Source organism: Zonotrichia leucophrys, chromosome 1 (assembly GCF_028769735.1).
Source record: "Zonotrichia leucophrys gambelii isolate GWCS_2022_RI chromosome 1, RI_Zleu_2.0, whole genome shotgun sequence".
Taxonomy (NCBI): domain Eukaryota; kingdom Metazoa; phylum Chordata; class Aves; order Passeriformes; family Passerellidae; genus Zonotrichia; species Zonotrichia leucophrys.
The window spans coordinates 104,798,485-104,826,320 of record NC_088169.1 but is presented as its reverse complement, the minus strand read 5'-3'; the positions used below and the strand labels follow the sequence as shown (position 1 = coordinate 104,826,320).

The 27,836-nt window shown below is 39.8% G+C and overlaps 1 protein-coding gene across 7 annotated transcripts; it reads left to right on the top strand.

Moving 5' to 3' along the window:
* CHODL (chondrolectin) lies at nt 1-26,518 on the top strand. 7 transcript variants are annotated; one of them, XM_064703340.1, is made up of 8 exons: nt 1-184; nt 14,885-15,197; nt 15,884-16,041; nt 19,738-19,785; nt 20,154-20,237; nt 21,558-21,660; nt 24,059-24,137; nt 25,674-25,808. In XM_064703340.1, exons 1-8 carry the CDS (start codon nt 97-99, stop codon nt 25,674-25,676), a joined length of 876 nt encoding a protein of 291 aa, XP_064559410.1. In that variant the 5' UTR covers nt 1-96; the 3' UTR covers nt 25,677-25,808. The 7 variants fall into 7 exon arrangements, with proteins under 7 accessions (XP_064559410.1, XP_064559427.1, XP_064559419.1 ...); XM_064703357.1 differs by lacking the exon at nt 24,059-24,137 and adding an exon at nt 23,855-23,927; XM_064703349.1 differs by lacking the exon at nt 25,674-25,808 and adding an exon at nt 23,855-23,927.
* Nucleotides 26,519-27,836: the final 1,318 nt, after the last annotated feature.

The following is a 27,836-nucleotide window of genomic DNA, read 5'->3' as shown; positions in this document are numbered from 1 at the left end:
AGGGCAGCAGCTGAGCTGAGTGTGCGTCCCTCGCTCCCCGCCGGCATCGCCCTGCCCTGAGCGCCTCTCGGAGCCAGCCGGCAGCGGGGCAGCGCCATGGGGGCCGCAGGAGGGCTGGGGCTGGCCGTGCTGGCGGCCGCGGTGCTGTGCGGGCCGGGGGCGCTCGCCGGGCGCGTCCTCAGCGGTGAGTGCGCGGAGCGGGAGCGGTGCGGGAGCGCAGCGCTCCGGGGGCGAGCCGGGACCGAGCTCGCTGCTCAAAGCCGGGACCGAGCCCGGGACCGAGCTCGCTGCCGAACCCCCCGTATCTGCTGCGAGCGAGCGCCGGGAGCGCATCCCGGGCGCACCTGGCCTGGCGGAGCGGGGCTGCTGCTGCGGGGAACGCGGGGGGATGCGGGGCCATCGCGGGGGATGCGGGCTCCCGAGGCAGCCCCAAGTCCTGCCCTGCCCCGGTTCATTGCCGGCTGCGTTCGAATTGCCTCAAAAGATGGAGCGTCTTGCGAGGAGCGTCTGTCTGTGCGCTGAGTTTTGTTGGCGGCTGGACGGGGATGTTTCTTCTTTGTGTGCGCTGTTGTTGGGAGGAGAGGGCAAACTTTTAAGAGCGTGCGGTGTAAAATAGTTTTGTTGGGTGTGGGTGAGTCCACAACTCTCAAAACCAAAGGGAAGACAATACTTTGGAAACCTGTATCTAACATTGGAGCTCAGGTTGAGTTTAAGAGCTGTAGACTCCCACTGTGTGTTTGCAGTATACAGGTGCATATGCTCAGAAACTGCTAAATTTAGTGAAAAGACCCCTTTTAAGCTTAACTGTCTCCAGACTAAAGCTGACAGGCTCTTGGGGCTATGTTGTGTGTGCCTACAGATCCGTGCATTTGGCTGGAAACAAAAATTTACACTCTCCACTCTGTTTCTTAGCAAGTTGTGTGTGTATATGTGGCTAAAATCGTGGTTCTTACAAACTATCTCCAAATTATTTGTATACTTTTGTTTCAGAAGTTGTAACAGTAGCATATCAATCAACTTTTTTGTAGATTTTTTTTTTGTTGCAAGCATTTGATTGCTGAATTCAGATAACTTTCTTAGTTGCAGTCACTGGACCATTTTGATGATGCTCTATTTGAAGTAGGTTCTGATGCTATAGCTGAGATGAGCTCTTGGGGTTTGGTAAACCAGCATCTTCAGGAAATAATAGCTAAGTAGCTTTGAAAAAGCTTGTTTGCCTCAACAGTAACCTGAAATGTTTAATCTATCTCTGTTATACTGTGAATTATACTGGCTTATATGGTACATCAAAGCTCTAAGTATTACAATTTATATGACTGCTATGTAACACTGGGGTTTTTTTTAAAGGAATAGTGAAGAATAATTATCTATGAGATGCATTTGGCATTAGCAGCCTCAGTGCAGGAATCCCTGTGGCTGAGGAAACCCAGTCCCTTAATCTTCCAGCTGCAGCTTCTGTGTTTAACTGAGACATAGGAAACTGAGGTGCAGCTTTTAAAGCCATGTGTGATGTGTGTATAGTGCCTTGTCAGGCTGTTCCTAGATGCACATTAGGCTTTGGGGATTTTGGGAGGACACAGACTCTGCCCCAAATTTCCCTGAAGCATTTCAAACCATATGATGAGCCTCATGTCACTGAATCATGCTGATAATTCTTGTCTGATAAAATACAGGAGAGGGTTTGAAGCTACTTATAGACAGAACCATTTTATGTATCCTTAGTTTATTGGTTGAAGTTGTATTCATTAGATAAAGGTTTCCTAGACAAAAACAGCCACATTTATTTATTTATGCTTATTGCAAATATTCTTATGTACTGGAAGAACTTCTTTCCCCCCCTTTCTTTCTCTCAAGGACCACACCCATATCCTGGCACATGCACATGGATAGGTGCAGTACTAGCAGTAGCTGACACTATTTTAGGCAAGAAATATTACCATTGAATAATTGGGCAGTGTGTGCTGTCACCTGACTCCCATCTATCTTACCTCTCTCTTGCATAAGAACCAGCAGTTTGGACTTAAGCAAGCTTATGTTTGAAACCATAAGTCTATACCTTAAACAGACCTATTCCTAATAAAAAAGAAATGTTTATGCTTCAGTCATGATTAATAGTTGGGCATAGTAGGAAATTCCACAGCTCTCATTCCAAATAAATATATAGTTCCTATCTCTCCCCTAAGCTGTTTGTGAGGCTGCTGGAGTGCTGGCTGGACCTTGTAAAGAGTCCCACTGACTGCAGCAAGTTTGCAGCAGACCTAGGAATAACTCCAGATTTGCTACCATTTTGATCACAGTGTCAAGAGGACAGAGAAGAAAAAGCCTGAATTTTCATAATGCCATTTTTTAAAGTAAAGGGTTTCTGTTGCTTTTTCCAAGTATGTTAGTTTTCCTAGGATATAATTAAAACTATTGCTGGCATCAAGCAATTTGCATTTTAGTGTTATTTCTTTGCCATCTTTACTTTGGGAAGTCTTAAACAGTGATGCAAAATGCTTTTTAATTTTTAATGTATCTAGACATGTTTTGTGAGCAGTGCTCAAAGCCTCCATATCCAACTGTCTAGTGTTGCCAGAGAATTGATTCCTATAGGAAAAAAGCCAAAGCAGTCTCAGGAGAAAGTGCTGAGTCTGCCTTGCTGTCCCATGACATCATAAAGAACGTGAAGTGATGATAATGCAGTTTGCAAAGATGCAATTACTTTAAGTATCTATTGGGCAGGAGAGATGCAAGCTAATCTTATTACTAATCATTTAACAGCCTATGTATTAATCATAGATATTATAGCTTAATGACTGCTGTTTGTCTAGTTGTATTTCTGCAGCTTTTAAAGTTTTGCTCTTTGCTATTGCTGTGCATCAATAGCAGATTAAATAGTGATTTATTTTAAAACAGTATGTATCTATTTTGGTGCAAAACTTGGATATATAAAACACTAAATGAGGAAAACCACTTGGTGAGTCAGGAAAATAGCAGCGTTGCCCCTAAACTATTGACTTTGTTGCTTCAGATGCCTTTAAGGAAGTGAATATGTTCATTCACATGGCTTATGATCAGATTTGAGTTCTGCATAAAGTATTGCAAAGTAAGAGAATTAAAGCAATGTCTTCATGGATACTGGATTGACTAGAGATAACAAACCCTTTCTCAAAAGATGCATGATTTAATTTAATTCAATTTCCTTGATTGCTTATTACACCTGAGTTTTGTCTGTCAAAGTGCAAGCATTTTCTCTATATAAAACCTGCTATAAAGTTGTGCCTTGTTGTTTTTGGGGTTTTTTTGGATTTTTTTTGGTGTGAACTGTAAATTTCAAGATACAAATACAGCTCAGAATTTGAAAGGATAAAACCTGACAAAAAACCTGACATCTCATCTACATGTGCAACAGGTGTGTCTTGAACACATTTGTTGGAAATATGCAGCATTTAGTTCCATTCTGCAAAATCTTTTCTTGGATAGGCATACCCAGATAGTACAAGATCCTTTTGCTCAGCTGAAGGTCTCGGGAATCACTAAAGCTGAGACTTGGAGAAGTGCAGGAGAAGCTGTGCACTGAATTCCCATGGACTCCTTTATTATTTCTTCTCCTTATCCAGCTGTATTGAGCACTGTCTTTTTGGGGGCAAATCAATGAGCTGGGCTCTTAGAGTGAAATCTGGTGATGATTTTGGATATAATACGTGTTTCTACTAAACACACCTTGCTGCAAACCAAGAAATTCCAAATGTGGAATGACAACCCAGTTTTGATGAGACCTCTGATGGTGGAGTTATCCTTCTGTAGCAGGGTAGAAATATCCAAGTACTTAAATCAGTTTCTAGAGTTAGATTTCTGTATTAGAGGTGATCCCCCTCCCTCTTTGTCAACCATGTGTACTTACCTTCCTCATGAGTGAGAGTTGTGCAGGTTGGCCAGGCTGCAGTTGTGCTCAGGGATAAGGAAAGAGACCTGGAAAATCCTAGTGCTGTGACTCAGACCAGCATGCTGCTTTTCCAGGAATACAGCTTTTTGCTCACAGCATTTTGTGCAAAAATAGAAGGGCATTGCAAAGCTCAAACTCACAATTGTCAAGTCCCAGTTTTCCACTTGGCTAAAGAGCCCAAGAGGGAACCCCTGCCATGGAGGAAGCTATGGTAAAACCTTGTGGAATGGTATGGACAATGTGCTTGCTTTCACATGGCTTTTCTTGCTCCCAGAGAGAGAAATATGGGGTCCTGCCTGCTTGAACTCCTGTTCTGTACCTTGATTTTACCTCTCTGTAGGCCAGGTCTGATCCTGTGCAGGTCAAACTTCTCAATTATAAGATGTTTGCAGGGGAACATGCTTTGGTTCATAAAGGGTTCTATGTAGCATTATTTTTCTGAAACTAATTCCCATAATGGCTTTCTCTTTGCAAATCTCTGATGGATCAGAAAAGAAGGTAGATGCTAATGTGCAATAGGTAAGATGAAACAATCCTTTGATAGTAATTGCTACACTCTAATCCCATTATAATCTAATTCTTACCTCTCACTCACTAGTTGGAAGTTGAGTTTCTTGCTGTAGCAGTCCCTACTGCCACCACTGACAAACAGTGGAACCTACAGTTCTGACCAGTATTAATGAATCCAAACTAAAAAGTTGGCATGTCTCTAACTAAATCTGAATGTAGCTGCAGTATCCAGCTAATCTAGGCTCGCTTTATAAGGACGGATGGAAAAAGGTTGATATCTTAAGAGTGGGATTAATTTCATTTAAATTTGGATTTTGAATATACTGCAGATCTGCACTAATGGATACTACAGTCTGTGTTTGTTTTGTTCAGCTGTCTACACTGAGGTCAGTGAGTCAGTTTAGGTATGGACAGGTTATTGAGAAGAACTTAAGGTTGGTGAGATGAATCCCACACTGTATCTTGAGGACTACATGTAATGTGAATTAACCAGTGATGCTTTACCTCTGAATTTTCTCTTAGTGTAAATTATCACTGAAAATATTCTAGCAGACTTTTCCTCCCCTCAAACTTCCTCTCCATTTTTGCCTTAAGTGAACTGTCATCAATTTTAAGATTCCATGTGAACTGGCTTTTCCCACTTTCTTAGGAGCAGTGAATGAGCAGGGCTTTGCTTGTTGCTTTCTCTTTTAATTGTGAAACTGCCCCAAAAAGAAAGCACTCTACAGTACTGCACCAAAATGCATAAAGGGTGTTACACCCTAGGAAGCTCTCAAACCAAGGGAATTAATATAATTTGCACCGATATATATTGCCTACATCTATTGCAAATACTTTGGTAACAAGTGCATGAAACTACACCTACTTGGAAAAAAGGCATTTTTCAAATTTCACTGAAAATTACTGAGAATGGATGATACTTGCTATAAAAAATAATTGAGAAGGAGTATGTTTTCTCTCTTCTCACTTTTTTCTTTGTTTAATTGACATGGAGGGGACCTGCTGGCTGGGGAGATTTGTATTGGCCATCAGGGAAATATTCTTCACCCAGAGGGTGGTTGGGCACAGGAACAGGCTCCTCAGGGAGGTAGTCACTGGTCACATCAAGCCTGAGAAACCTCAAGAAGAGCTGGCGAACACTCTCTTGGTGGAGTTCTTGGGGATGGTCCTGTTCAGGGCCAGGAGTTGGACTTGATGATCCTTGGGGGTCTGTTCCAAATGAATGATACTCTGTGATTCTGTGACCAAAGACTTGTGAAATATTTCCTTCTGGAGGCAAAAATAAGAAATAAACCATCAGCAGAAACTGTCAGAAGTGCTTATATTTATGCCTGGGAGAAAACCTGTTGAGGGAACTGACTGATGAGTATAAAAGTGGGTATTTGGAAAAATGTCTGCTGGTTTGGGATAGGAGAACAAAACTATTCCCTGCTCCCCTTGGCCGGCACACACACTTAAAACATTCAGAGTACAATTTTTGTCTATTATGTCTATTCCACAGCAAATTAACAACAATTTCTTAGCTGCCATACTTAGTATGTCTGTCTTAAAAGTTTCTGTGAATTCTGTTCTGGGCTTCATAGCTGCATAGAAAACTATTGATGAGTGGACTTAATTGGAATCATATAACTGTTTGGGTTGGAAGGGACCTTAAAGATCATCTCATTCCAATCCTCTACCATGGTTAGGGACACCTTCCAGTAGACCAGATTGCTCAGGACCCCATCCAGCCTTACCCTGAGCACTTCCAGGGATGGGACACCCAGTTTCTCTGGGCCAGTTTTGTCAGTATTTATGCCTTTTTAATAAACATCTGAAATTGTAGAGTGCTTGGTGTGTCTTCAGGTTATGATATATAAAAATTTATTGTGTCACTGTGTGTGTTTATAAGAATTAACCCATGTATTACTGTGTTTGTAAGAACTGAAAAAACAAAACAAAGCAAACCCACTGCTAACAGCTTCAGCTGTTAAGGGGGGCTTTGTTTGGTTTGGTTTCTTTTTGTTCTGAGGTTTTAAAGTTCTGGGTAAAATCATTCACATCCCAGAGCAGACTTGTAGATATGTAGCTATTTCTGACACACTCTATTTCCTCTTATTTTGAATAGGTTCAAATAGATGCCATTGACGCTTGGGTGTTATCATTTGCCTGATCCTGTCCAAGTTTTTCCTTAAAAAAGGGAAGGCAATTGGCAGCTTTAGGGGGTTGTTTTAGCAGCTATGTTGCCACTTTTTGTGAGCCCCCAGGACAGTGCAGCTGTGAGCTGGCCCCTTAGAGAAGGAAGTGGCTGACTGCCATGGCGAGCCCTGTGATATACACCTGTTAAGTTCACATGATCAGAAGAAAGGAAAATAGTTATTACAGGAAAAGCTAAATGGATCTCATGCTTGAAATTTATGATGTGTTAGATAGCTGAAACCAGAGCTGATGCCAAAATGAAGATATGTTTCACTTAGAAGAAAGGAAACCTGTCAGGGCTTTAATGATTTGACCTGGGGGAAAAAAGAAATAGTTTTTGGGAAATACTTTAGATACTTTTTTTTGACTCTGAGTTATGACTTGAATCAGTGACTAAAACTTTTCCATAAAAATGGATATTAATTTTCCAGCTGAAGACACCCTGTATTGATTAATGTATGTTTTCCTGCAATGGTAATTATGAACGGTGAAGTGTTGATTAGCTTCTAATGAGGTTTAGACATCAAGCTACTTCTTTACAGCTCTGTTGTCAATGGCCTGAGTTCCCTCCTTTGTGCACCAGGGCTGCGAAGCTAAGTACAAGAAATAAATGTGTGTTGTTTTCTTTGGGAAATAAGTGAATTGCTGTGTGAAGATGGCAGCTTTCATGCTGGCTGGTATTCCAGTTCCAGTACATCAAGAACAAGCCTGAAGCACCACATCACGGATTTTGAAAATCCAGACAAACTTTTAATCTGCAGTGGAAAAGACAAATTCTCTCACCAATTTATTCAACACGATGAAGAAGATTTTGCAGGACAAGGACTCTTCCTGCATCTTCCCAAGACATAGAAAAGCACAGGTTCTGAGCTCACAGAGGCTTTGACAAACCTCCCAAAAATAACCTGCTTAGATCAATACTTGTCATATGTGTACTCTTAACTACCCATTTTTGTGACCAGCAATCTTGCTGCATTGTGCAGGGAAGCTCTCAGATCCAATTTTAATTGCACTTCCATTCAGCTGATGGCAAAATCCAGGTGTTAGGAATGAGCAACATTTAATGTATAAATGGGCACTGCCAGGTGCTCCTTTGCACTGTCTCCTTTTTGATTGCTTGTGTTTTTTAAAAGGTGTAGCTATAATGGGTCTATTGAGGACAGTTGTCATTCAGAAATAAACCCACTGCCTCTCCCTAAAAGGGCTTAGAAACACAATAACTGATCTGGTAGAGGCTAACATACAGGTGAAAACCCATTTTCAGCAATAAATGTACTGAAAATGACTTTCCATGGCAAAAGAAAAAAAAAAAAGGGCTGGACAGGATAAATGCATCTTGTGTAGCTTCATATTCTGCATAACTGTGCTAAATCTCTGTATAAATGGTATAATACAGTAATTTGATTTTACTTAAAGCTTCATCATCCCTGTTTTTTTTTCTCTTTGCAAAAGCTGCATTAATCCTAGAGACACCTGTTTGTCTGAGGACCTCTTGCATCATCTTTGCTAATTCACAAGATATGGGATGGTTAATGGCTAAAGTTACTTTATGTGGCTTGTGTTTGAGAGCGAATAGAAAAAAATCCTATTTATCATTTTAGACTTGCTGTCTATGAATGCATCAATAACTTTTACTTGCACAAGTATTTAGCAAGAAGGATATCCATTACAAGAAGTATTTTAAGAATGGCTGATAGATGAATTTTTTGCAGTTTTGAGGTTGGGGGAGCCTCCATTTAGGCACCTTAGGCATGGTCTGCATGCTCTGGTATGATGCATTCAAGCTGTCTGCTGTGCACATCTGCCTTTAGCACAGCTGCTGGACAGGCAAATGTGACCCTCAGGGGTTTTTATATAAGCCATTAAAAGTCACCTGGAACCTGTGAAAATTTTTCACCCTGGGAAATCACTTAAGAAAAAGCTCTATGATGACATTTTAGGCATAATCCTTAATCCAGAATAAATCAGTAACAACTTCCTTTTCCCTCAGAAGGCTTGGGTTTTCAGGAGGATTGGAGAAAAAAGTACCTGCTAAGGGATGGAAGAGATTGCTGTGAAGATATCAGATAAAGGCTGGCATATGATCTGTACAGCAGGTTTTATTTGAATGTCAATTTTATGGAATTCCTTAAACTGCTCAGGACTATGAGCTGCGAAACATCAGTGCTTTGAACACTGGCTCAGCTGGAGAATGGTGTGCCTTGAGTGTTACAAACTTTGGGAGAAAAGATGGCAGCTTGCTTTTATCATAAATGCAGACAGAACGTAATTATAAAATGTTATCACATTTTTTTTTAAAGTAATATGAATCATAAAAAAAATTATATTTGGTGGATGAACGCAAATATGATACAGTAAAACATCAACAGCAGTAATGTAATATAGCAAAATGTGAGCAGCAGCTGAACCCAGGCAAAATCTGACTGGGTGATACAAAGACCATCTGACAAGATGCATCAGCTTTGGAACAAAATGTGATTAGGAAAATTTATTACCACTTAGTCTCTTCCTGGCCACGTTCTGGAGTGCATCACTGAGACTTGGTGTGGGGACAGGTGAAAACAAAATTGTGCCCAGTGTCCTGCATGCTGGTTGGTCATCCCTGAGGTCACTGAGCTCATGCAAGCTCAAGGGCAAGACTAGTCTTCATAACACAGGCAGAGAAGATTTTGGTTAGTTGCCATAGATTTCTGTTTTGCTATTTCATTATCTCTTTCACTTAAGTCCTTGTGTTTTTGTTTATCACTTTGTTTTCAGAGGTCTCCATCAGGCTCTTGCTGCTCTGGTTAATGTTAAATATTTCACACTGCTTTTTGCCAAGTGCTCTTCTGTTTTTTCTGCTGAATCCATTACCTTGGGGAGAAAAAAAAAGTCAAAATACAAAAACATAATGGAGTTTAGTACATCAGGCTTTGTGCATTCATTTTTGTCTCTCTTCACATATGCTCTGCACATGCAGTGGCTGACCTAATGTAGGTGGATGCTAATGGTATCAAGCCCTGGATTGCAGGTTAGTTTTTAAGGTTCAAGAAGGGTTAGTTTGTAAGGGTCAAGAGGAAGAGGAATAGGATTTATCAGCAGGGAGCTTATCTTCTACCTGATGTCTTCAAAGACTCCAGCTAAGCGAGGTGTGTCACTCAAAATGACCTCTGTGCCTCTCATGGGCCTGTGGGGGCTTAGTTTAGTAATAAGCCTGATGCTCTTAGGGAGAGAAGTCTTTGACCTGGGTATTTTATCAGCAATTTTGCTTCTAAATGACACTTTGCTGTAACTTCTGTCATGACAGTAATCAAGGAACCTATTATTTGTTTAATGAAGCATGGTTATTAAAGCATAATGGAGATATAACTGATTGAAATAACAGCTTGCTATTTGCTTATTTATTTTTTTTTCCTTGAAGGAGATTTTCTTTCCCCCCTGTACAATTATCTCCAGAAATATTTTAATGAATAATTTAGTTTATAAATATCCTTATTCTGAGGCTGATATCTAAACATTCTACTGTGGAGCTTCTGGGAAACACCCAAAGATGAAAAATGACCCATATAGATGGTAGCTAGCACTTTCTGGAGCAAATCTTGTTCACTTGCTTTCATCAGCTAATGGGATGATGAGAACAAAAAAGGATTATTTACATTGGTAGTATCTTAGCGTGATTCATTCCAATAGTCTTGCTTACAAATCTAGTTTCTATTCAATTGGCACAGAAAAATTGGAACTCAATTTATACAGCTGAAATAACAAAATGTTGCTTTAGAACTAATTTTGGAGTCTGCTGAAAGGTGTTAGAATAAGGTAAAGCAGCACATAGTTGATATTTCCATACTTATCTTGTCTCCTGTACAATGTGGTCCATTCTGTCATTTTTTTAGTGGTAAATTATTTCTGCTTTGTAGTTCAGAAATTAGTAGTGAGAGAAAAAAATGAAGCTTTAAAACCTGACATCTCAGTCTGTTCCGAGAAGAGCACTAAAATGTCAACTGATTTGCCAGCTATTAAGGCACAACTGCAGATTTCCATTAACACATTTATCTGCTGCAGTGGAACTGGTTCAAAGTCTGCTTCAAAAGAAGAAAGAAAAGATTCAGAGCAGGTCACTGCCTAAACACAGGGATTAAATTAACTAGAACAAGAGAAATTCACAGCTTCTTCCAGAAAGCTCACTGCTCTGCCTCACATGCTTCATTCACACTCTTTGAGTCTGTGGGTCCTAATGCCAATTATTTCTTTGTTTCTTGCTGTTTTCTCTGTTGGTTTCTGGAGGTATATTCTTGCACAAATGATCAACCTGTGAGGAGGAAATTATTTCTTTTGCCACAGGTAGAGAGAGAAAAAGAAATGAAAGAGCAGTAATTTAGGAGTTGGATTTCATTCAAATTTTCATTTTTTCAATTCTTTCACTTTGTAAAACTTGATTTTAGAGTTACTTAACCCTGCCCAAACATCTGCAATAAAAACGGTGTCTTTAAAAATTATTCTGGTCTGTTTAAGGGAAGGAAGAAAATGTCTTCCACAAAGCTTCAAGGTTTTAACTTGCAAACCCTTGGATAGAAGTTGGGCCTTCACATCTGTGTTCTGATGGCTCTGAGAGGGCTCCCTGCTTTGAGTGCACAATGGGAACAGGCTGGGCACATATTTAGGGCTGCAGTAGCTCTTTGCCTTTGTGCATCACAAATGCTTGTCATCCTCCTTGCTGCTCCATAGAGTCCCACCTGGTTTCCTTGTGTGGATGATGAGCATTGATGCAGCCCCTGTGTTGGACAAGAACACAGCACAGCTTATGGATACAGGCCTTGGAGCAGGTCAGAAACAGCACTTGCTGTGACCTGATGGTCTTCAAGGTCTTTGCCAGCCTAAAAGATTCTATGATTGTGTTTGAGTCCCTATTTAGCAGCTGACTGGCAGATGAACATCCTGAGGAAGCTCAGCCAGCAAGGATCCATTTCTTTGGCCCAGATTTTGGGATAGTCACAGAAAAGCAGAGGCTGTGCATGAGAACAGAGTGGGAGGGGAGCACTTCAGCCACCTGAGAAACATGCAGGGGTGGGAGTGGATTGTGTGTTATAAAGGCAAAGTTAGTTGTTTTCCCATGGGAGGGAGGAACAGCACAGGAATTATGATCCATAGTGATCAGCCTGCTCATCACAGTTGGTTGAACATTCCTGCATGACTGAAACTGTGACCAGGATATTTTGACACCTGAATTTGCTTATAACTTACTCCTTGATGTCAAGGGGAGGTATGTGCACCGAATGAAAGGAATCAAGGAAGAATTTATGTCAAAGATTGTCTGGGAAAATAAAAAGAGCAAGACAATGGACAAAGCACTCTTCCTAAATTTACATGTGCATCTTGAATTATTGCTTTGAATCCAATCTCCAACTACAGAGAAATGGGTGGTCACTTTTCCTTGGAAGTGATTAGTGTCCTGCATAATTCAATGCTGGGCTTTGGCTGTTTGTGCTGCTGTGTACACATGTGTACTCTGGCAATGAGCCATTGTCACTCACCCAGCAGTGAGGGCCAAAATATTGATCAGCTCCTCCTTCCCTGTGCACTCTGTCCTGTCAGTGAGACACAGCTCCTAGGGGGAAAATCGATCATGTTAGCAAAATTGGAATTTCAGCATTGTAGAGGAAGGGAATGAGCTGGGATTTCATTTCAACAATGGACTTTCATTGTTGTGCTTCCCACTTTGCAACATTTAGACTTATCACTTTGTTGCTTTGATAATAGTAGTTCTTTTTGTCCAAGAAACCTAGGAGGAAGCCCATTATTTCATGTGTAGCTCTGTTAAATGGAGTGTCCCTTGCTTCTTCAGCACCACAGCCCAGCTAGGACTATGGCCCTTGCTACATTTATTGGGAGCAAGGCTCCTAACATATACAAATAAAGGGAAATATCAGGAAAAAAATTGGGACATACATTGTATTGTCAGGACATTATCAGAGAAAGTCAAAATTGGCACTCTCTGCCTGATCTCAGAGCCTGTTTATTTCCATATCTGTGGCACAAGCTTGTCCTTTTTTAGACTGTTCTTTGTTCCTGTGTTATTTTGGTAGATAAATTACTGATAAACAACTAAATGTTCAGAAGTCTGTCTGCCAAGGTAAGAATGAGATTAAAAAGATGCTTTTCTTCCTGATAGTTCTTCTCCAGATGAACTAATAGGGTAACGTGAAGGTTTCAGAGTTTGTTGTTAGTTTGGTTTTTTTTAATAGAAATATTACAAGATTTGTAGGAAACCCTAGAAAGTTAAGCATAATATATCCTTATTGCCCCTATAATTTAGCTTTCTACAACAGAAATGGTTCCAAAAAAATGAGTTACTTTCAGATTTAGCTAAAAGTCAAGAGCTGATCCTGTTTTTCCATTCCTATATTAATGCATCTTTCATACAATCTGCTTAGTCTCTGCAAATACATGAAACTATGCTTTGTGCAAATACAGAGATGTCTTTGACTCAGCCCTTGTGCTGTCTGCTGTTGGAAACATCCCATTTATTAAATACAAAAATTAAGCACTGCTAATGCAAAAAGACTGAAATTTATGTAGCTTTTAAGGTTTTTTTTTTACTTTGATATTTACTCTTTGTGCACAGAAAAACGTTGCCTGGGAAAACATAAATATAGCTGAAGTTATGTGAGGATGTTGCTGTTTCCCAGTGACAAATTGCAATTTTTTTAAGGTGAAACAGAATAAATCATGTTCAGATGTTATTTACATGAGTCACATATCTGGGTTTGCTTAAAAGTGAGACTAAATATGAGATTTTCAGATGCAAATCCGATACAGTACAATAAACTGCTGTACTTTGTGCTGATGTGGCTTTACCTCAAGTGCTGTGAGCAGTTTTGGGTGCCTCAATATATGAAGGATAAAAAGCCTTTAAAGAGTGCCCAAAGGAGAGCTATGAGGATAGAGAAGGGCCTTGAGGGGAAGCTCTATGAGGACCCGCTCAGGTCTCTTGGTCTGTTCCACCTGGAGGAGTCTGAGGGGAGACCTCATTTTGGTCTTCTACATCCTCATGAGGGTTAGGGGCAGGCTCTGATCTCTTCTCTCTGGTGATCTGTGATAGGACCCAAGGGAATGGCCTGAAGCTGTGTCAGGGGAGGTTTAGATTGGATATTAGGAAAAAAGTTCTTCACCCAGAGCGTGGCTGGGCACTGAACAGGCTCCCCAGGGCAGCGGTCACAGCACAAACCTGACAGAGCTCAAGAAGATTTTTGACAACATTCTCAGAAACGTGTTCTGTTTTTCACAGGGCTGGAGTTGGAACTCAGTGGTCCTCAGTGATCCTTTCCAGCTAAGCATGTTGTGTGATTGTCAGATTTTCCAGTAAAATAGTGACTTTTGTTGATTTCTAAACAGTCTAGATAATGCTTGGTAGTTTTTTATTAGTTTGGTATCCTTCAGTCATTCTTACTTAACAAAATAAATTTTCCTACTTTTCTTCTCCAATGATAAATTTCTATACTGGAAAAGCTTGATTTTATTTTTTTTTTAAGAGATATATTTAGAAGCCTTATTCTTCCCTAAATAAACATACTGGAGTTCAGTTGTGGCTGATAAGTGAGTGTGTTAATTCCTCATCTTGTATATCTTGAATAAACTCTAGAGAGTTGAAAATTATAATTATTTTTCCTTTTTAGGAAACAGACTTTCTAACAGACTTAGGAAACAAATCTTTCTCAGACAAAGAACTGTAAGGAGCAGACTTTCTCCTCCCATAGACTTTACAGGTTGTGCCTCAGCCCATTGAAGTGAAGAGTTCCTATGGGTTTCTCTCATATATAGCCTCTCAAAATTAAGGTATCAAAAAAAATTCAGCTGCTTCTTGCCACTAAACATGTGTATTTGAAACTTTTTTTTTCAAATTGAATAGCTCTGATTACACAATAAAAGTGAAGTTAGTCCTTTAGTATGCAATAGTCAAGGAAATACACTCCAAACAGATCCTGGCTATAACAGAGAGTCCTGATGGTACAGTCATTATAAAGTAAATATTTTTCTAGAGCCTATTGGGAATCTTCAGTGTTTTGGAGAGTTTCACAGGCCATGGCAAGATGGCATAGATTCCCATGAACTGTGTGCTGTTTGAAATGTAAATTAGAGCACAGGATTTCAGTGGTGCTAGGTTATCACCGTGAATCCTCTCAGGCAAAAAATCTCCCGTCTTTCACCACCATATGCATGAAGTGCTGTATTCTTTTCTTGCAGGTTTGATATTCATCACTGTGCTCTGAACAGCCCCGTGTGTTTGTTTTTCAGGCCAGAAGGTGTGCTATGGTGCCTTCAAGCATTCTTGTTACAAACTAGCCTATTTCCAGGACTTGTCTAGACGCGTGGGCTTCCAGGAGGCCCGCCAGGCATGTGAAATCGATGGCGGGGCTCTGCTGAGCTTGGAGAGTGAAGCTGAGCAGCAGCTGATAGAAAACATGCTGCAGAACCTCACCAAATCGGGCTCTGGGATTTCTGATGGTGATTTCTGGATTGGGCTGTGGAGGAGCGGTGATGGACTGGCCACGTCGAGTGCCTGCCCCGACCTCTACCAGTGGGCCGATGGAAGTATGTCACCATTCAGGTAAGGCCGTGAAACTGCTCCTTGAGAAGGTTCCAAAGAAAGAAATAGTCCCTGAAATGCTAAACCTTGCTTGCCAGCATGAAGTTTGTGGCATCTACCCCTTGACTTGTCCAGATGAAGGGTAGCTGGCAATCAGGGTTTTGAATTTGAAGATGTGACAGGATGGTGTTGTGTGTGTGGCTTCAGCCTACGAATTTCTTTGCTCCCACCCCCAGAGTTTGCCTCTGCAGGATGTTTGGAGGTTGTTCTGCCACACACAGAGTCCTTCAGGTGTGGTCTGAAAGCAGGCAGGTAAATTCTGCAGGGCTCTGGCCACCTCAAATCAGGGAGTCAGCCACCAAATAAATTATTGTGAGATGCTCAGCATAAATTGTTGTGCTTCTACCCTTTTTGAAAAGCCTTTAACTTCCTGATGAAGCCAAAGGCCAGAGTCACAGCAAATCATAGAACTGAAAACAAGGGGACAGATAAGAGTCTTACAGGGAGGAAAGCAGGGCAGTAGGGTGTTATTTCTGCAGAGATGCTTTGATCAGAATTGTTTAATATTCAGAGATATTCTTGGGTCTTTCACAGAAGGGTGGGAAATGCAGGATGCCTTTGAAGAGGATAGGACTGTTTGGGTTGATATTTCTACAGTGATGCAAACTCTTTTCTTTGTCATCCTGAACCTTATCTTCAAAAACTAGAAACTGGTACACAGATGAGCCTTCCTGTGGAAGCGAAGCCTGTGTGGTGATGTATCACCAGCCAACTGCAAACCCTGGTCTGGGAGGGCCATACCTTTATCAGTGGAACGATGACAGATGCAACATGAAGCACAATTTTATCTGCAAATATGTCCCAGGTAGGTAAAACTGAAGTTATATTTCACTGGTGGGACATTGTCTTGTTTGTGAGGGAATCTTCAAGTATCTTTTGGCCTGTGGTACTGATTCCTTTGGTGTGTGCCTGAGCTGGCATTAACAAGGGATATTATATGTCAATAACAACTATTAAAATACATTTTTAGTACATTTAAATAAACCTGTTTATATCTAACAAGCATGATTTCAAAGTTAGCTTCATTATCATGCATTCCCAGGGTTTTTTTGATTTAATTAATTCCCTTACAAAGTGTTTTAAGTGTACATTTTTCTACTTTCTATGGATGACTATGACATCTTGGTCCTACTGTAAAAAATATAGCGCTGTCCTCATAGTTGCAGCTCTCCCATTTTATACCAACTTACATGTGGTGGTTGTTTTAAAAAGTTATGGTTTGAAGAATGAAGTCCAGAACAGCAGGAAAAATTTCTGCATTCCTGCATGTAGACTTAGAGAGATATGAAAAGCAGATGCATGCTAGTTGAGATGGTGACAGAAAAAACAGATCTTCAGCAATTTGGCTGTACTTTCAGACATGACATAAGTTCTGTATATGTCAATAGAGGAAAAGTGAACTATAAACTAGAACAAGGTGCAAAACCAGAAAGGACATAAAAAGTAAACTTTCCAGTTTGAGCCTGTAAAATTTTCTGTTCCTGGCCATACTTAAAGTGAATGAAAACGTGTTTTTCTGCAGGACCATGCAAATGTTTTCAAATAATTTTTTGCGTGTTTGTTTTTCAAAACTAAGCTAAAAGAATGCATATGAAATTATGGATTTATTTCATTTGTTAATTAATAAAAACTCAAGAAGTGGCCCATGGGAATCTCATGAGGTTTGACAGACCAAGTCCAAGGTGCTGCACCTGGGTCAGGGCAGCCCCAGCACCAATGCAGGCTGGGGATGAGCAGACCCAGAGCAGCCCTGGGAGAAGGCCCTGGGGGTGCTGTGGGTGAGAGGCTGCCATGGCCTGGCCATTGGGAGCCCAGAGCCCCCCGTGTGTTGGGCTCACCCAGAGCCCCGTGGGCAGCAGGGCAGGGAGGGTATTCTGCCCCTCTGCCCCCTCTGCTGAGCCCCCACCTGCAGGGCTGCATCCAGCTCTGGGCTCCCAGCACAGCAAGGACAGGCACCTGCTGGAGCCAGCCCAGAGCAGGCACCAAGGGCATCAGAGGGATGGAGCAGCTCTGCTGGGAGGAAAGGCTGGGAGAACTGGGATTGTTCTGACTGGCAAAGAGAAGGTTTTTGGATTACCTAATTATGGCCTTCCAGAGCCTGAAGGGAGCCCACAGGAAAGATGGAGAGAGACTACTTACAAGGGCCTGAAGCGACAAGATAAGGGGGAATGGCTTCAAAGTGAAAGATTAGACAGGCTTAGATTAGACAGTAGGAATATACTCTTTGCTGTGAGCATGGTGAGGCCCTGGCACAGGTTGCCCAGTGAATTTGTAGGTGCCCCATCCTGGAATGTTCAAGGCCAGGCTGGACTGGGCTCTGAGCAACCTGGGGCAGTGGAAGGTGTTCCTGCCCATGGTAGGGGGTTGGAAAAAAGCTGTTATTTAAGGTCCTTCCAACCTAAACCATTCTATGATTCTGTGAAATCCTACTCTTAGCAGCTGTTTGAACTATATAATCTGCAGTTTCCTACCTTGTTTCTCTATGCTGATGATCAGAAAATTATCACTCTCTTTGTAGAGATCTATCTGTCCATACAAATCCAGGCTATTTTGTTCCTCTGGTTTTGGTGGATACATATCTTTTTCACTTTTTGTTCACTTAATGAAGATGTTAATTAATATTGCCAGCAAATACTAAATATTTGGCAGAGTTGATATACCAACATGTTTTGGCATACTACCACCCCCAAAACCTGTTCCTGCCTTTGAAATTGTTAGTGGTTATCACTCTTTATGATGATCAGTAATCATCATTGGCCTTTCAAGGAAATGTGACAATTTTATCACTTTTAGAACTGTTAGAATTATTTTGAAATCGCGTAACAAAATAAAAATGTTTCATGTTGTTAAAAGCCCAACATTTTTATGTCAGAAATTGCGGGCTTTATTAAAAAGGTTTGGTTTCAGGTCTATTTTGTAGCTTTAAAAGCAAACAAATTTAAATTAAATAATTATTCTCTGCTTGTGAATGGCTTACCATTCTTGTTGAGATGTGATAAAGAATTGCTTTTTCTATTGCTTTTACCATCTGAGAAAATGCTGGATATTTTGGATTGTCAGAAAACAAGGTGATAATAGAAACAATGAAAATACATTTATATTTCTTTCTCTAGGTAGAAAGTGGGTTATTAGTTTATAATGAGGCATATAAGGCAAACAATGCATAGGTAGGTTATTGTTAGTATTGACATTGTTATGCAGCTAAATGCAGTGCTACTGAATTGTAGCTATTTATTTTCCAAACTGTTGGAGTTGTGCTCTTTAGCAAAACAGAGTATTCTCCAGAAATGTGTTTTTCTGTCATATAGAGGAAAGGAGTAGATGCAAAATGTATATAAATAGATATATGTAATTTCTTTCACTGCCTGAAGAAAGTAACATAATGTTTGTAGGAAAATTACTTTTGTTATCTCAAACCAAGTGAGACTTACAAACGACCTTTTTTCCCCCCTTAAATCACTGTAAAGGCTTCAGTGTCAGCTCTTAGCAGTGCAAAATACATCCATTTCACCAGGAGTGCTGAAGTGCCACATGCATATTGAATTTCAGTTTGTTATCCGAGTATGTTGTTTTTCACAACTCTCCTGTCTGTATTCAATATAGGATGCATGACACCAACCACAGGCCAAAACAGGTTGCAGGTGACTTTGATAAAGCTGCATCTAATTGTATCATCAGCAGGTCCAGGACAGTGCTCATTAGACAGCTTGCTCAAGTAGCAGCTACATTTCTGGTGGACACTTTTATTTTTCCAAGCCCTCCCTTGACAGCGTTTACTGCTGCAATGTTCAGTCTGGCTTTGGGTCTTATTGATCATTCAGTGATCTTAAACTTAATTATAGGTTGGTAATTGCGACCTCATTTAGTTCCTGTCCAGCTCCTGTAGGTTTGATTACGCAATCAAATTAAAAACTCATCTCCTCTTCTGCTGTCAAAAGACAGCAGCTCAGTTCTTTGGGGTATCTTGGTGTCTTTGTTTATATAAGGCCAAATGTAGCTATTTTTTACCAAGTAGGTGAAATAATTGCCTTTATCTAGAAGGCTTTATTGCTGTTTTGATTTCTCCTAGCAGTTTGTATTTATCAAGGCACTCAGAACTGTAGTCTCATAGCACTGTTAAGTTAGTATAACCTTATGATAGAGAGAACTTCATATATTGTTCTAGAATTATCTGCACAAATGAAGCCTTGGATATGTTAGGAAATTTATTCAGCACAGGAAGTTAGGGTTTGACTATTAGCCATTAAATCAGAGGCCACCAAGAATTGAATCTAGACTAAATTATAGCCTTCTAAGGAGCAAAAAGTATGAACTAGAGGTGATCTGACAGTACTTTGCAAAGAGTCTTTGGTAAGAAGATGAAATGCTGAAGAATTAAGCAATTATTGTTTGGGGGAATGTATCTATTTCTGTGATACTGCATGAAAAAAAATGGAAACATCTGTTTTATTGCACACATTTTTCATTCTTCAACAATCAATTTCAAATATTGATTTAACAGATAATGTCTTAGAAAAAGAATTAGGAGACAGAGCAGAGCCAGAATACGGTAAGAAATTTTGACACATTAAATTCCATTGCACTGGTAAATACATAATTGTAAGGATACCATTCAAGAGCCTCCAAAATTACTCAAGTTTAACAGGCACAGTTAAGAACTGAAAAAACATACGAAAAATTCATTCTTCAGAGAGCAACAGCTACAAATATATGGCTGTTCTTCATCATAACACTGCTTGTAATTCTTCCAGATATAATTCCAATTTTGTAATAAAATCCTGTTTACATGTATATTTAATAAATCATAAAAATATTCATTTTACCAATATAAATTAAAATATAATTACTATTAATTTATTAACTACATAATGACCATATTTTTTACTGTTTTCCTAAAATTTCTGATCTCCTTTTCAGATATTTTTCCAACAGTGCCAGCAGGAAATCCTTATGACACAAGCAAACCAGAAGATCAGTATCATATTATTGCTACTGAAACAGGTAATGTGTTCATATGAATGTAGTGTTCTGCTAAAAATATTAACAGTGGAATTAAATAAATATTTCAGTTTCCATTTTTGTCAAAAGGAAGAAACAGTCTGTTTCCCTGGGAAGTGCCCTGAAAATACATATATTTTAATAACATTTCAAGAGTCTTAGTCCCTTTTAGTTGCTGTGGAAACAAATTATTTCCTTGTCTCACCAAACTTAGAATGGACACTGTGTCCATAGCTGCCCCAAGTACCCTATGGTTTTGGAAAACCACATGCTAAGAGGAGTTCAGTGCCTTGCTGAGATTCCCAGTAGAGGTGATGTTTGGGAAGTGGATACCTGCTTCCCAGGTTCTGCAATGCCCCTGGCTGCTTCATTCAGCAATTTATCTTCTGAATGAAATCCTGAGGCTCAGGAAGAGTTGTAGGAACTGAACATGTCTAAGGAGCAGCCCTGAATTTTACAGGATTGCACCATGAAGTTATGGAAAGGGGGTGCTTTGTTTGCCCACTGGTTTACTGATTTTGAGCCAGCTTCCTAACTGGTGTTTCCATTATTTTCAACTCCAGAGGAATTATTATGTTGAGGAACTGTGGTTTGTAATCAATTATTCCTTTTAATACAAACTGTGCGAAGACTCTAAAACTCAAACACAACACGAATATTCACATTTATTCTTGCTAGGGAAAATATTTTCAAAATAGGACAATAGGTAATAAAAGCTCCACAATTAGTACATTAAATGTGTACTAGTACAAAACATGGGCATGTGGTTACTGGGACACAAGACCCTTCTGGAAGTTGCAGATCCCATCCTCTATTGCAGACAGGTTATAGAGTCTCAGCTTGTGCCATTTCCCACTCCTTTTGTGGAGGCACCTGCAGAGGAGCACCTTTAGCTCTCCCCATTAGTCAAGGAGAGAATTTGTGTCTTTTAAGGGGAAAGGGAAGATGAGAGCCAGGCTCATTCTTCCTGTGGTCCTGCATGGGCAGGGAATCCACATATGAAGATGACAGAGTCTACAGTTGAAATGGACTGCAAAAAAAAAAAATTAGGCAGTGAAATGTACTCCATTAAAACACTTGGATTTTGAATTACAAAATTGGAAAATATCAGAATTGAAGACCTTAAGATACATTTTGCATATAACTCAAGCGCTGCATTATTCTTGATACTGCTGACTTCTCTTTGGAGCTCTTCCTATAGAAGGAATATATGTGTTCTTTTGTGTAAGTTAATGTATTCCTGTAATTTTATGCCAGATTTTTCCTGACATGGTTAAAAGCATTTCAACACGGGAGACATTAATGAGAATTTTTGTCTTGTAGGTATAATTCCGAATTTAATTTATGTTGTAATACCCACTATACCACTGCTGCTGTTGATACTGGTGGCTTTTGGGACTTGCTGTTTCCAGATGCTTCATAAAAGGTAAAATATACTCATCCATAGTGGTTTTATGATGCAGAATTCATATTTCCATTGGCAAGCTATTCCTACTGAAAGACTGCTTACATCTATCCCCAAATATGCAAATAAGTGCCTTTTCATCTATTAAAATGCAAGTAGTTTACAGCTGTTACAGCTGAACATTCACCTTCAGGCTTTTTCCACAACACGCTGAGATAATTCTAGGTCTCAAAGGATGCTGCTGCTGGGACTCCACCTGTTCCTGAAGAAAGTCTCTTTGCAGACCATTGATAGTCAGGGCAGTTGTCAGCACTTTTATTTCACCTCTTTTTATGGTGATTACCACCTCTAAAGTACCTGGGCTGTGGGAAATAGTAGAGGGGTCCTTCACAGATGAACCGAAGGACTCAGTTTCTAACCCAAAGTAAAAATTTGTTCCAAGGACAAGCCTAAGGGCCAGCAGCTGCTTAATCCTGTTCCACTACACATACCATACAAGCAACAGATGGACCACTGGAGTGCAGAAATTGAAAATGAAAAGCAAAAGCTTGCTCTGAGCCACACACTAGTGTGATATCCTTTGTACATCATGTATGTGCTTAAGAGGATGCATAAAAGAAATAGATATGTATTCGTAGCAAGGGGTACTATTATGCAAAAAAGAAACGTTTCAGCCTTTGAAATACAGTATAATTTGCTTCAGGCTTTAAAATTCTTTGGACTTTTCATTTTTGTCAAAATATGATATAGATACGTAACGACATGACAGCATATAATTAATATTTTTTTCTGAACAGAATGTTTCTGAAACTTTGAAATATCATTTAGCCTTTAGTTCAGAAAGTCTTTTCAGCTTTATGTAATCCAGAAGAGTTTAAATTGAAATATGTTTTGTAGATAAATGCTGTTTACCTAAAATATCAAGAGCAATGAGAAGATTTGTAAGCTGTTTTCCCTCTTGAAGACCAGGAATAACTAAAAGGAATATGATATCACTGTTTTAAGAAATTAAAAAAAAGAAATCCTTGTTTTTAGCTCTTTATTTTTTCCTTATGGTTTTTACTTAGTATTTCCTGCCAATAGCTGCAGTAACTTATTTCAGGTGAGAAAACACTCCAAATGTGAAGGCTGTTTCTGTCTGTGTGAGTGAATGTACTGTGATATTAGCAGTACTCCTTGGTACCATGCCTCATTGAAACAAGTAGCCATAAACAGCAGAATATTATGAGGTCTGCATAAAAAACTTGATTTTTTAAAAATGCATTTTCTATAAAGAAAAGGAAAAGGTACACTTTCCAACCTGTCTTATGACAGGCAAATAAACATTTCACAAAGCCTGTGAAAGGTTATATAGAAACCTCACCACTGGTTGGAGGCTCAAAGCAGAAAAGAGTAGTAAAATAATATGTATAACACTAAGAATTGCATAGTAATTGTATTCTGGAACCCTGTAACCAGTGGCCCTGGATTTCCTGGTAAGTATTGTACATCTTAGTAGCTTTTCTGGCAAGTCCTTCATTTCTGAGAAAAGTTTCAGCCCTTGAACGCTCCTGGGAAAGCAGTGAGAGATTCATGGCCCACTGAAATCAATAGAAAAAGTAGTGTTGACTTCAGTGGGCTTTGATCAGGCCTTTGATGCTATAGCACTTCATCCAGAAGTAATTCATCTGAACTTCCAATACTTCAAAATTGCATGACACAGATATTGGAAATTCACCTTGGAAGGTTTCCTTTTTATTTTTTTTTTCTGTCAGCTGATTAGTTTGATAGATGAAATGATACAAAAATCAAGGAAAAATGGTTTTGATGCAACACAGGGTTCTCTTTTTTGTTGATTGTTTGTTTGTTTTTGTTCCCAGAATGTCTATTTTGAGTTACATCAAAACCTTTAAATAAAGAAATTAAACCATTTAAAAAAAACATTTAGATCAAAAAAACTATCACCAGAAATGAAGTATTTTATCTTTTGACACAAAACTGTTTTTTAAAAAATATTTTCCTATCTATTTTCGATTTCCACCTACGACCTCCCTTGCAAACCATTTTAGTTCACCACAAATATGAAGGTCTTGGGCAAAAACCAAATCAAAAGAAGAAACAATCACTTGAACTTATCATCTGGACACTGTAGAACTTTAGGAAAGGGATTCTGTCCTGCTGGGGAAGGAGGGACCCCCAACTTTCCACATGAACCTGACTTCTCATTCTTTTTTAGGCTTCCACAACATGGTGACCTTTCCTCTGAAAGCCACAACCCATGGCCAACCAGGACATGCCTAGCTTGAAAGGTCATGACTAATTTTGCCTGTCATTGGGCTCTTGAAGGGTAGTAATGAGGCAGAGCAGCACCTCGTCCCTGTAGCTGGCAGAAATGATCAGCTCATTCATGCTTAGATGCTCTCCCTTTCATTTCTTCCAGGGAAGCAAGGAGAAACTGCTTCAAAGACCCATCTCCATTATCATCTGAATGCCTTGCAGAAAGTTTAAATTCCAACCTGGTATATTTCTCAGTTTCTATGATTGCATTTGATGGTCAAAACACCAATATGCTCAAGCTATTTATTGCATCTTACCTTTGTCACTAAAATCTGTTTCCTGAACCAGCTGTGAAAATCAGCGTAGGTTTGTTGAAGATAAGCTCATTTGACACATTTGATCCAAGGTATTTAGAAATTGCTCCTGCTGTCTGGCAAGAACTCTCCATTCAAAGCCTTTCATCATTAATTTGTGCCTGCTTTTGCTGGATTAATCCAGAGGGAAGTAGTGACTTCGTTTCTTTAAGATGGAAGCGCTGGAACTACTCGATTCATTGCAATTGCTTTGTTTATAGCATTGTGGCCTGATCTAAAGTCCACTGAAGCCAAAGGGAGTCTTTCCAGTTACTCCAATGGGCTCAGGTACATAATGCATTACTTTGTAGGACTTCAGAGGTAAGTCTGGAGGGACTGAAAACTACTGTAGCATTCAGCACCCTCGAAGTGCGTTTTAAATCAACTCAGACTCGCTCACAGTTACACACCAGGAAAGGAATAAAACTGAATGTGTAGGACTGTTGGGACTCTTAGGTTTCCACCTTATAGAGTTATGTAGGGCTACTTCTCCTCTTCTGGTTCTTATTTAATTGGGGAAAAAAATAAAACCAAAAAATCACCAGTGTGCAATATTCTACCCAGAGATTGAAGCATTTTCACTGAAATGCAGCTCCAATGGCTCCTGAAGTGGCTCCTCTTTCAGTAGTCTGCATTGCACTGTCATCTCTCAATCTAAGTGAGGGAGGATGGTGTATTGTGGCATTTGTAGCCATGTGGAAAGACTGCCATAAACTTTCAGGGTGCCAGGACTCCATGGAAAAATCAGGGCAAACAAATTAGCAGCATTTCAGAGCAAGAACTTTTTGGAACCAGTTTTATCTTTTTTTCCTTTTTTTAATTGAAAAACACCAAACACAAACCTTGCTATTGACAGTTTTGACTGAAAACCAGCCCTCAGGAAGCTTTCTACCAGTCATTCATTGCCAGGAGTCTGATCCATGTGCCATCACTTCATGAAGTGTCAGGTCCAGCCCCAAGGGGAAGGGGCTTGCTGGTGCAGGGGTGTGCAGTGACCCCATTGCTGTACCCAGGGTGGGCAGGGGTCTGGTACCCACTGGGGTGGGTGGGCTGCACCTTGGGCATGGATTTAGGGGGTTTGTGTGCTCTGCTTACCCCCAGACAAGGGAAGTGCTCAGCTCTCACCAGCCCTGGTGAAACAGAGTCCTTCTCTGAAAAGACTACTCTGTACGAGAGGTGTGGTTGGATGGGAATTGGGAAAAAAGAAATAAAAACCATCCAGGCAAATTCAGTGCAGTTCCTGGGACCAGCACTGCTAAGCAGAGTGGTCTGGTATTTTTGGTAATGGATGGGGAGCCCACACTGTGAGAGCACCAAATGTGGCCCTGAGATCTGGGGATGGGATGCTCAGGTCTGATCACAGAGCTGAATCAGGACTGCAGAGGCACACATGGACTGAAAATGGTTTGTATTTTTATTTTTCAGTAAAGGAAGAACAAAAACCAGTCCAAACCAATCCACACTATGGATTTCAAAGACACCCAGGAAGGACAGTAGCATGGAGGTATAATGATTTACTGACTGAAAATGAGGCAAAAATAACATTTTGCAGTGAGGCTGTATTATAATGTCGTCAAAGAACATTAGCTTGGAATGGCTTGAAAATGCAAAGGATCTACAAGAATGAACTGTAAGCTCCCCCTTGAGGCAAATGTTCAGATCATTTTTATATGATGTTTGTTTATTAATTCAGTAACAAAATATGCCATGCTAAATAAAGGGTATGTGTTTATTTTGCTAAGAGATGTAAGTTAGCTAGTTGTGAGCAATGAAATGAACAGAGCATTTGAAGTTTTTATGGGGAAATATCCACAGTGTATGTCAGTTTTAAGACTGTTTGTAGTTAAACAAACCTCCTCTGTTTCTTTTAGTCTCTCATGCATTGTATTGTATAGTCAATGTACAGTAAATGGAACTGACAATTTTACAGTGTAACAATTATTTATCTTTGCATAAAAGTTTGATACAAAATATTTGTTTAGTATTTATTTGCGCACTTAACACAGTTTTTGAACCTTGGGAACAAATATTATTTTATGAAATAATGACATGGTTGCTGACAGAAACAGCCACCATATTGTGACATCAACCTGATGTGGCAAAATTCAAGGATTCATCAAAGCCCTTTGCTGTCATAGAATTAATTCATTTTGCCATGGAATGACTATAGCCTTTTTTCATACTGGCTCAAGGTCAACATAAAACTTGGAAAGTGGTACCTCATTAATGGTGTGCCCTTTAAAGGCAGCTATTAGTTGTTACTTCAGTCAAATATTTTTCTGATGGAAAAAAAATCACATTGGGCAAGAGTTTAAGATTAAAATTACTGTTTCAGTAAGTCTACATAAAAAAGGCATTAAAGGTCATTTAAATATAGCTAATAGTTTGTTAGGAATAATATAATGTTGGAGAAAGAGAAGAAAAAGCCCTTTTCTTGGAAGTGGCACTCATAGATTGATTCCTACATTACTCAGACTATTATCTAGAAACACATTAATTATATTAATTGATGGATAGATTTAGAGGTAACTGTGGTACATTTAAAGCTGGCTTTTAGAGTTATGATTAACATCATTAATGTCCATTCTCTTTGGTAGCTTAAGAGCTTTCTGTGCCTTAGGAATGGTTGTGCTGGTCATTAGAGCAGCTGGGGTGGTGGCAGTAGCACTCTGGTTGATTTGTTGGTGACAATCTGGTGTCAGAGCAAAAGTTCAGGTATTTTACTGCCATTGCAGCAGGAGGTCAAGAGCTTGAGTTCAACCTTGCTGGCTTTAACACAGATTGATAACCACCACTGGCTGGGGAGAGCCTGACCAAAGCAGAGCTGAGGGGTTGCCTGCACTGTGCTGGCTGATGTTCACCACATCACTTCAGACACAAATCTGTCTCAATTTTCTGAGTACAGAAAAAAATATTTGAAAGTTTCCATTAATACTAATTGTGGAATTAGCTGCTGAAGCACTTTTGGAAGTATCTTAAAGCTGCTGTTATGCAGTGGTTCTGCTTCCTTTTCAAAGAAAACTCTTCCTGTAGTTCAGGTTAAGTATTGTTATTCCTACGTAAAATATTCTATAGTTCTTCCAGTCAGTAGGAACTTCTTTGTTCAATCCCCTACTTCAGTTTCCTTTGCAGTGAGAAAATATTATGATCCTACACAATCACCAAGACCAGAATTGTTTTCCTACTGATGTAAATATTGATGAACTCAACTGAGGGGAGGAGAGACCTCTTTCTTGAGAAGAGTTGTGGTAAAAAGAACTTAGTTCATTTTTATGGTCTTGAAGGATTAACTCCCTTTAACTTAGGGATTAACTATTTCTTCATACTTCCAAAGGACACGTAAAGTTGTCACTATCAATATCATGGTTAATGGCAGCAGAAGTGATTTTGAAGCAGCAGTTAGGAAAGTGCAAATACTTTCAGGAGTGTTTTTTACAGAGTGAAAGTGATGGATAGGCAGGCATTGGCACAGACCTGTCTCAAACTCTGCGTGAAGGCAGATGGGGAAGTGGGATCCAGTGCTTCTGTTGTAGTGTGCTCAGATTTTACGTAGAAATAAGAAATATTAGCTATTGGGGTGAAATATTT

What these genes read in the sequence shown, in the direction of transcription:
- CHODL (XM_064703332.1), top strand. Translation starts at nt 97, where the DNA reads ATGGGGGCCGCAGGAGGGCTGGGGCTGGCCGTGCTGGCGGCCGCGGTG. An exon ending in CAGAGCAGAGCCAGAATACG is followed by an intron (nt 19,786 to 20,153) that starts GTAAGAAATTTT and finishes TCTCCTTTTCAG; the next exon opens with ATATTTTTCCAACAGTGCCA. An exon ending in TATTATTGCTACTGAAACAG is followed by an intron (nt 20,238 to 21,557) that starts GTAATGTGTTCA and finishes TTTGTCTTGTAG; the next exon opens with GTATAATTCCGAATTTAATT.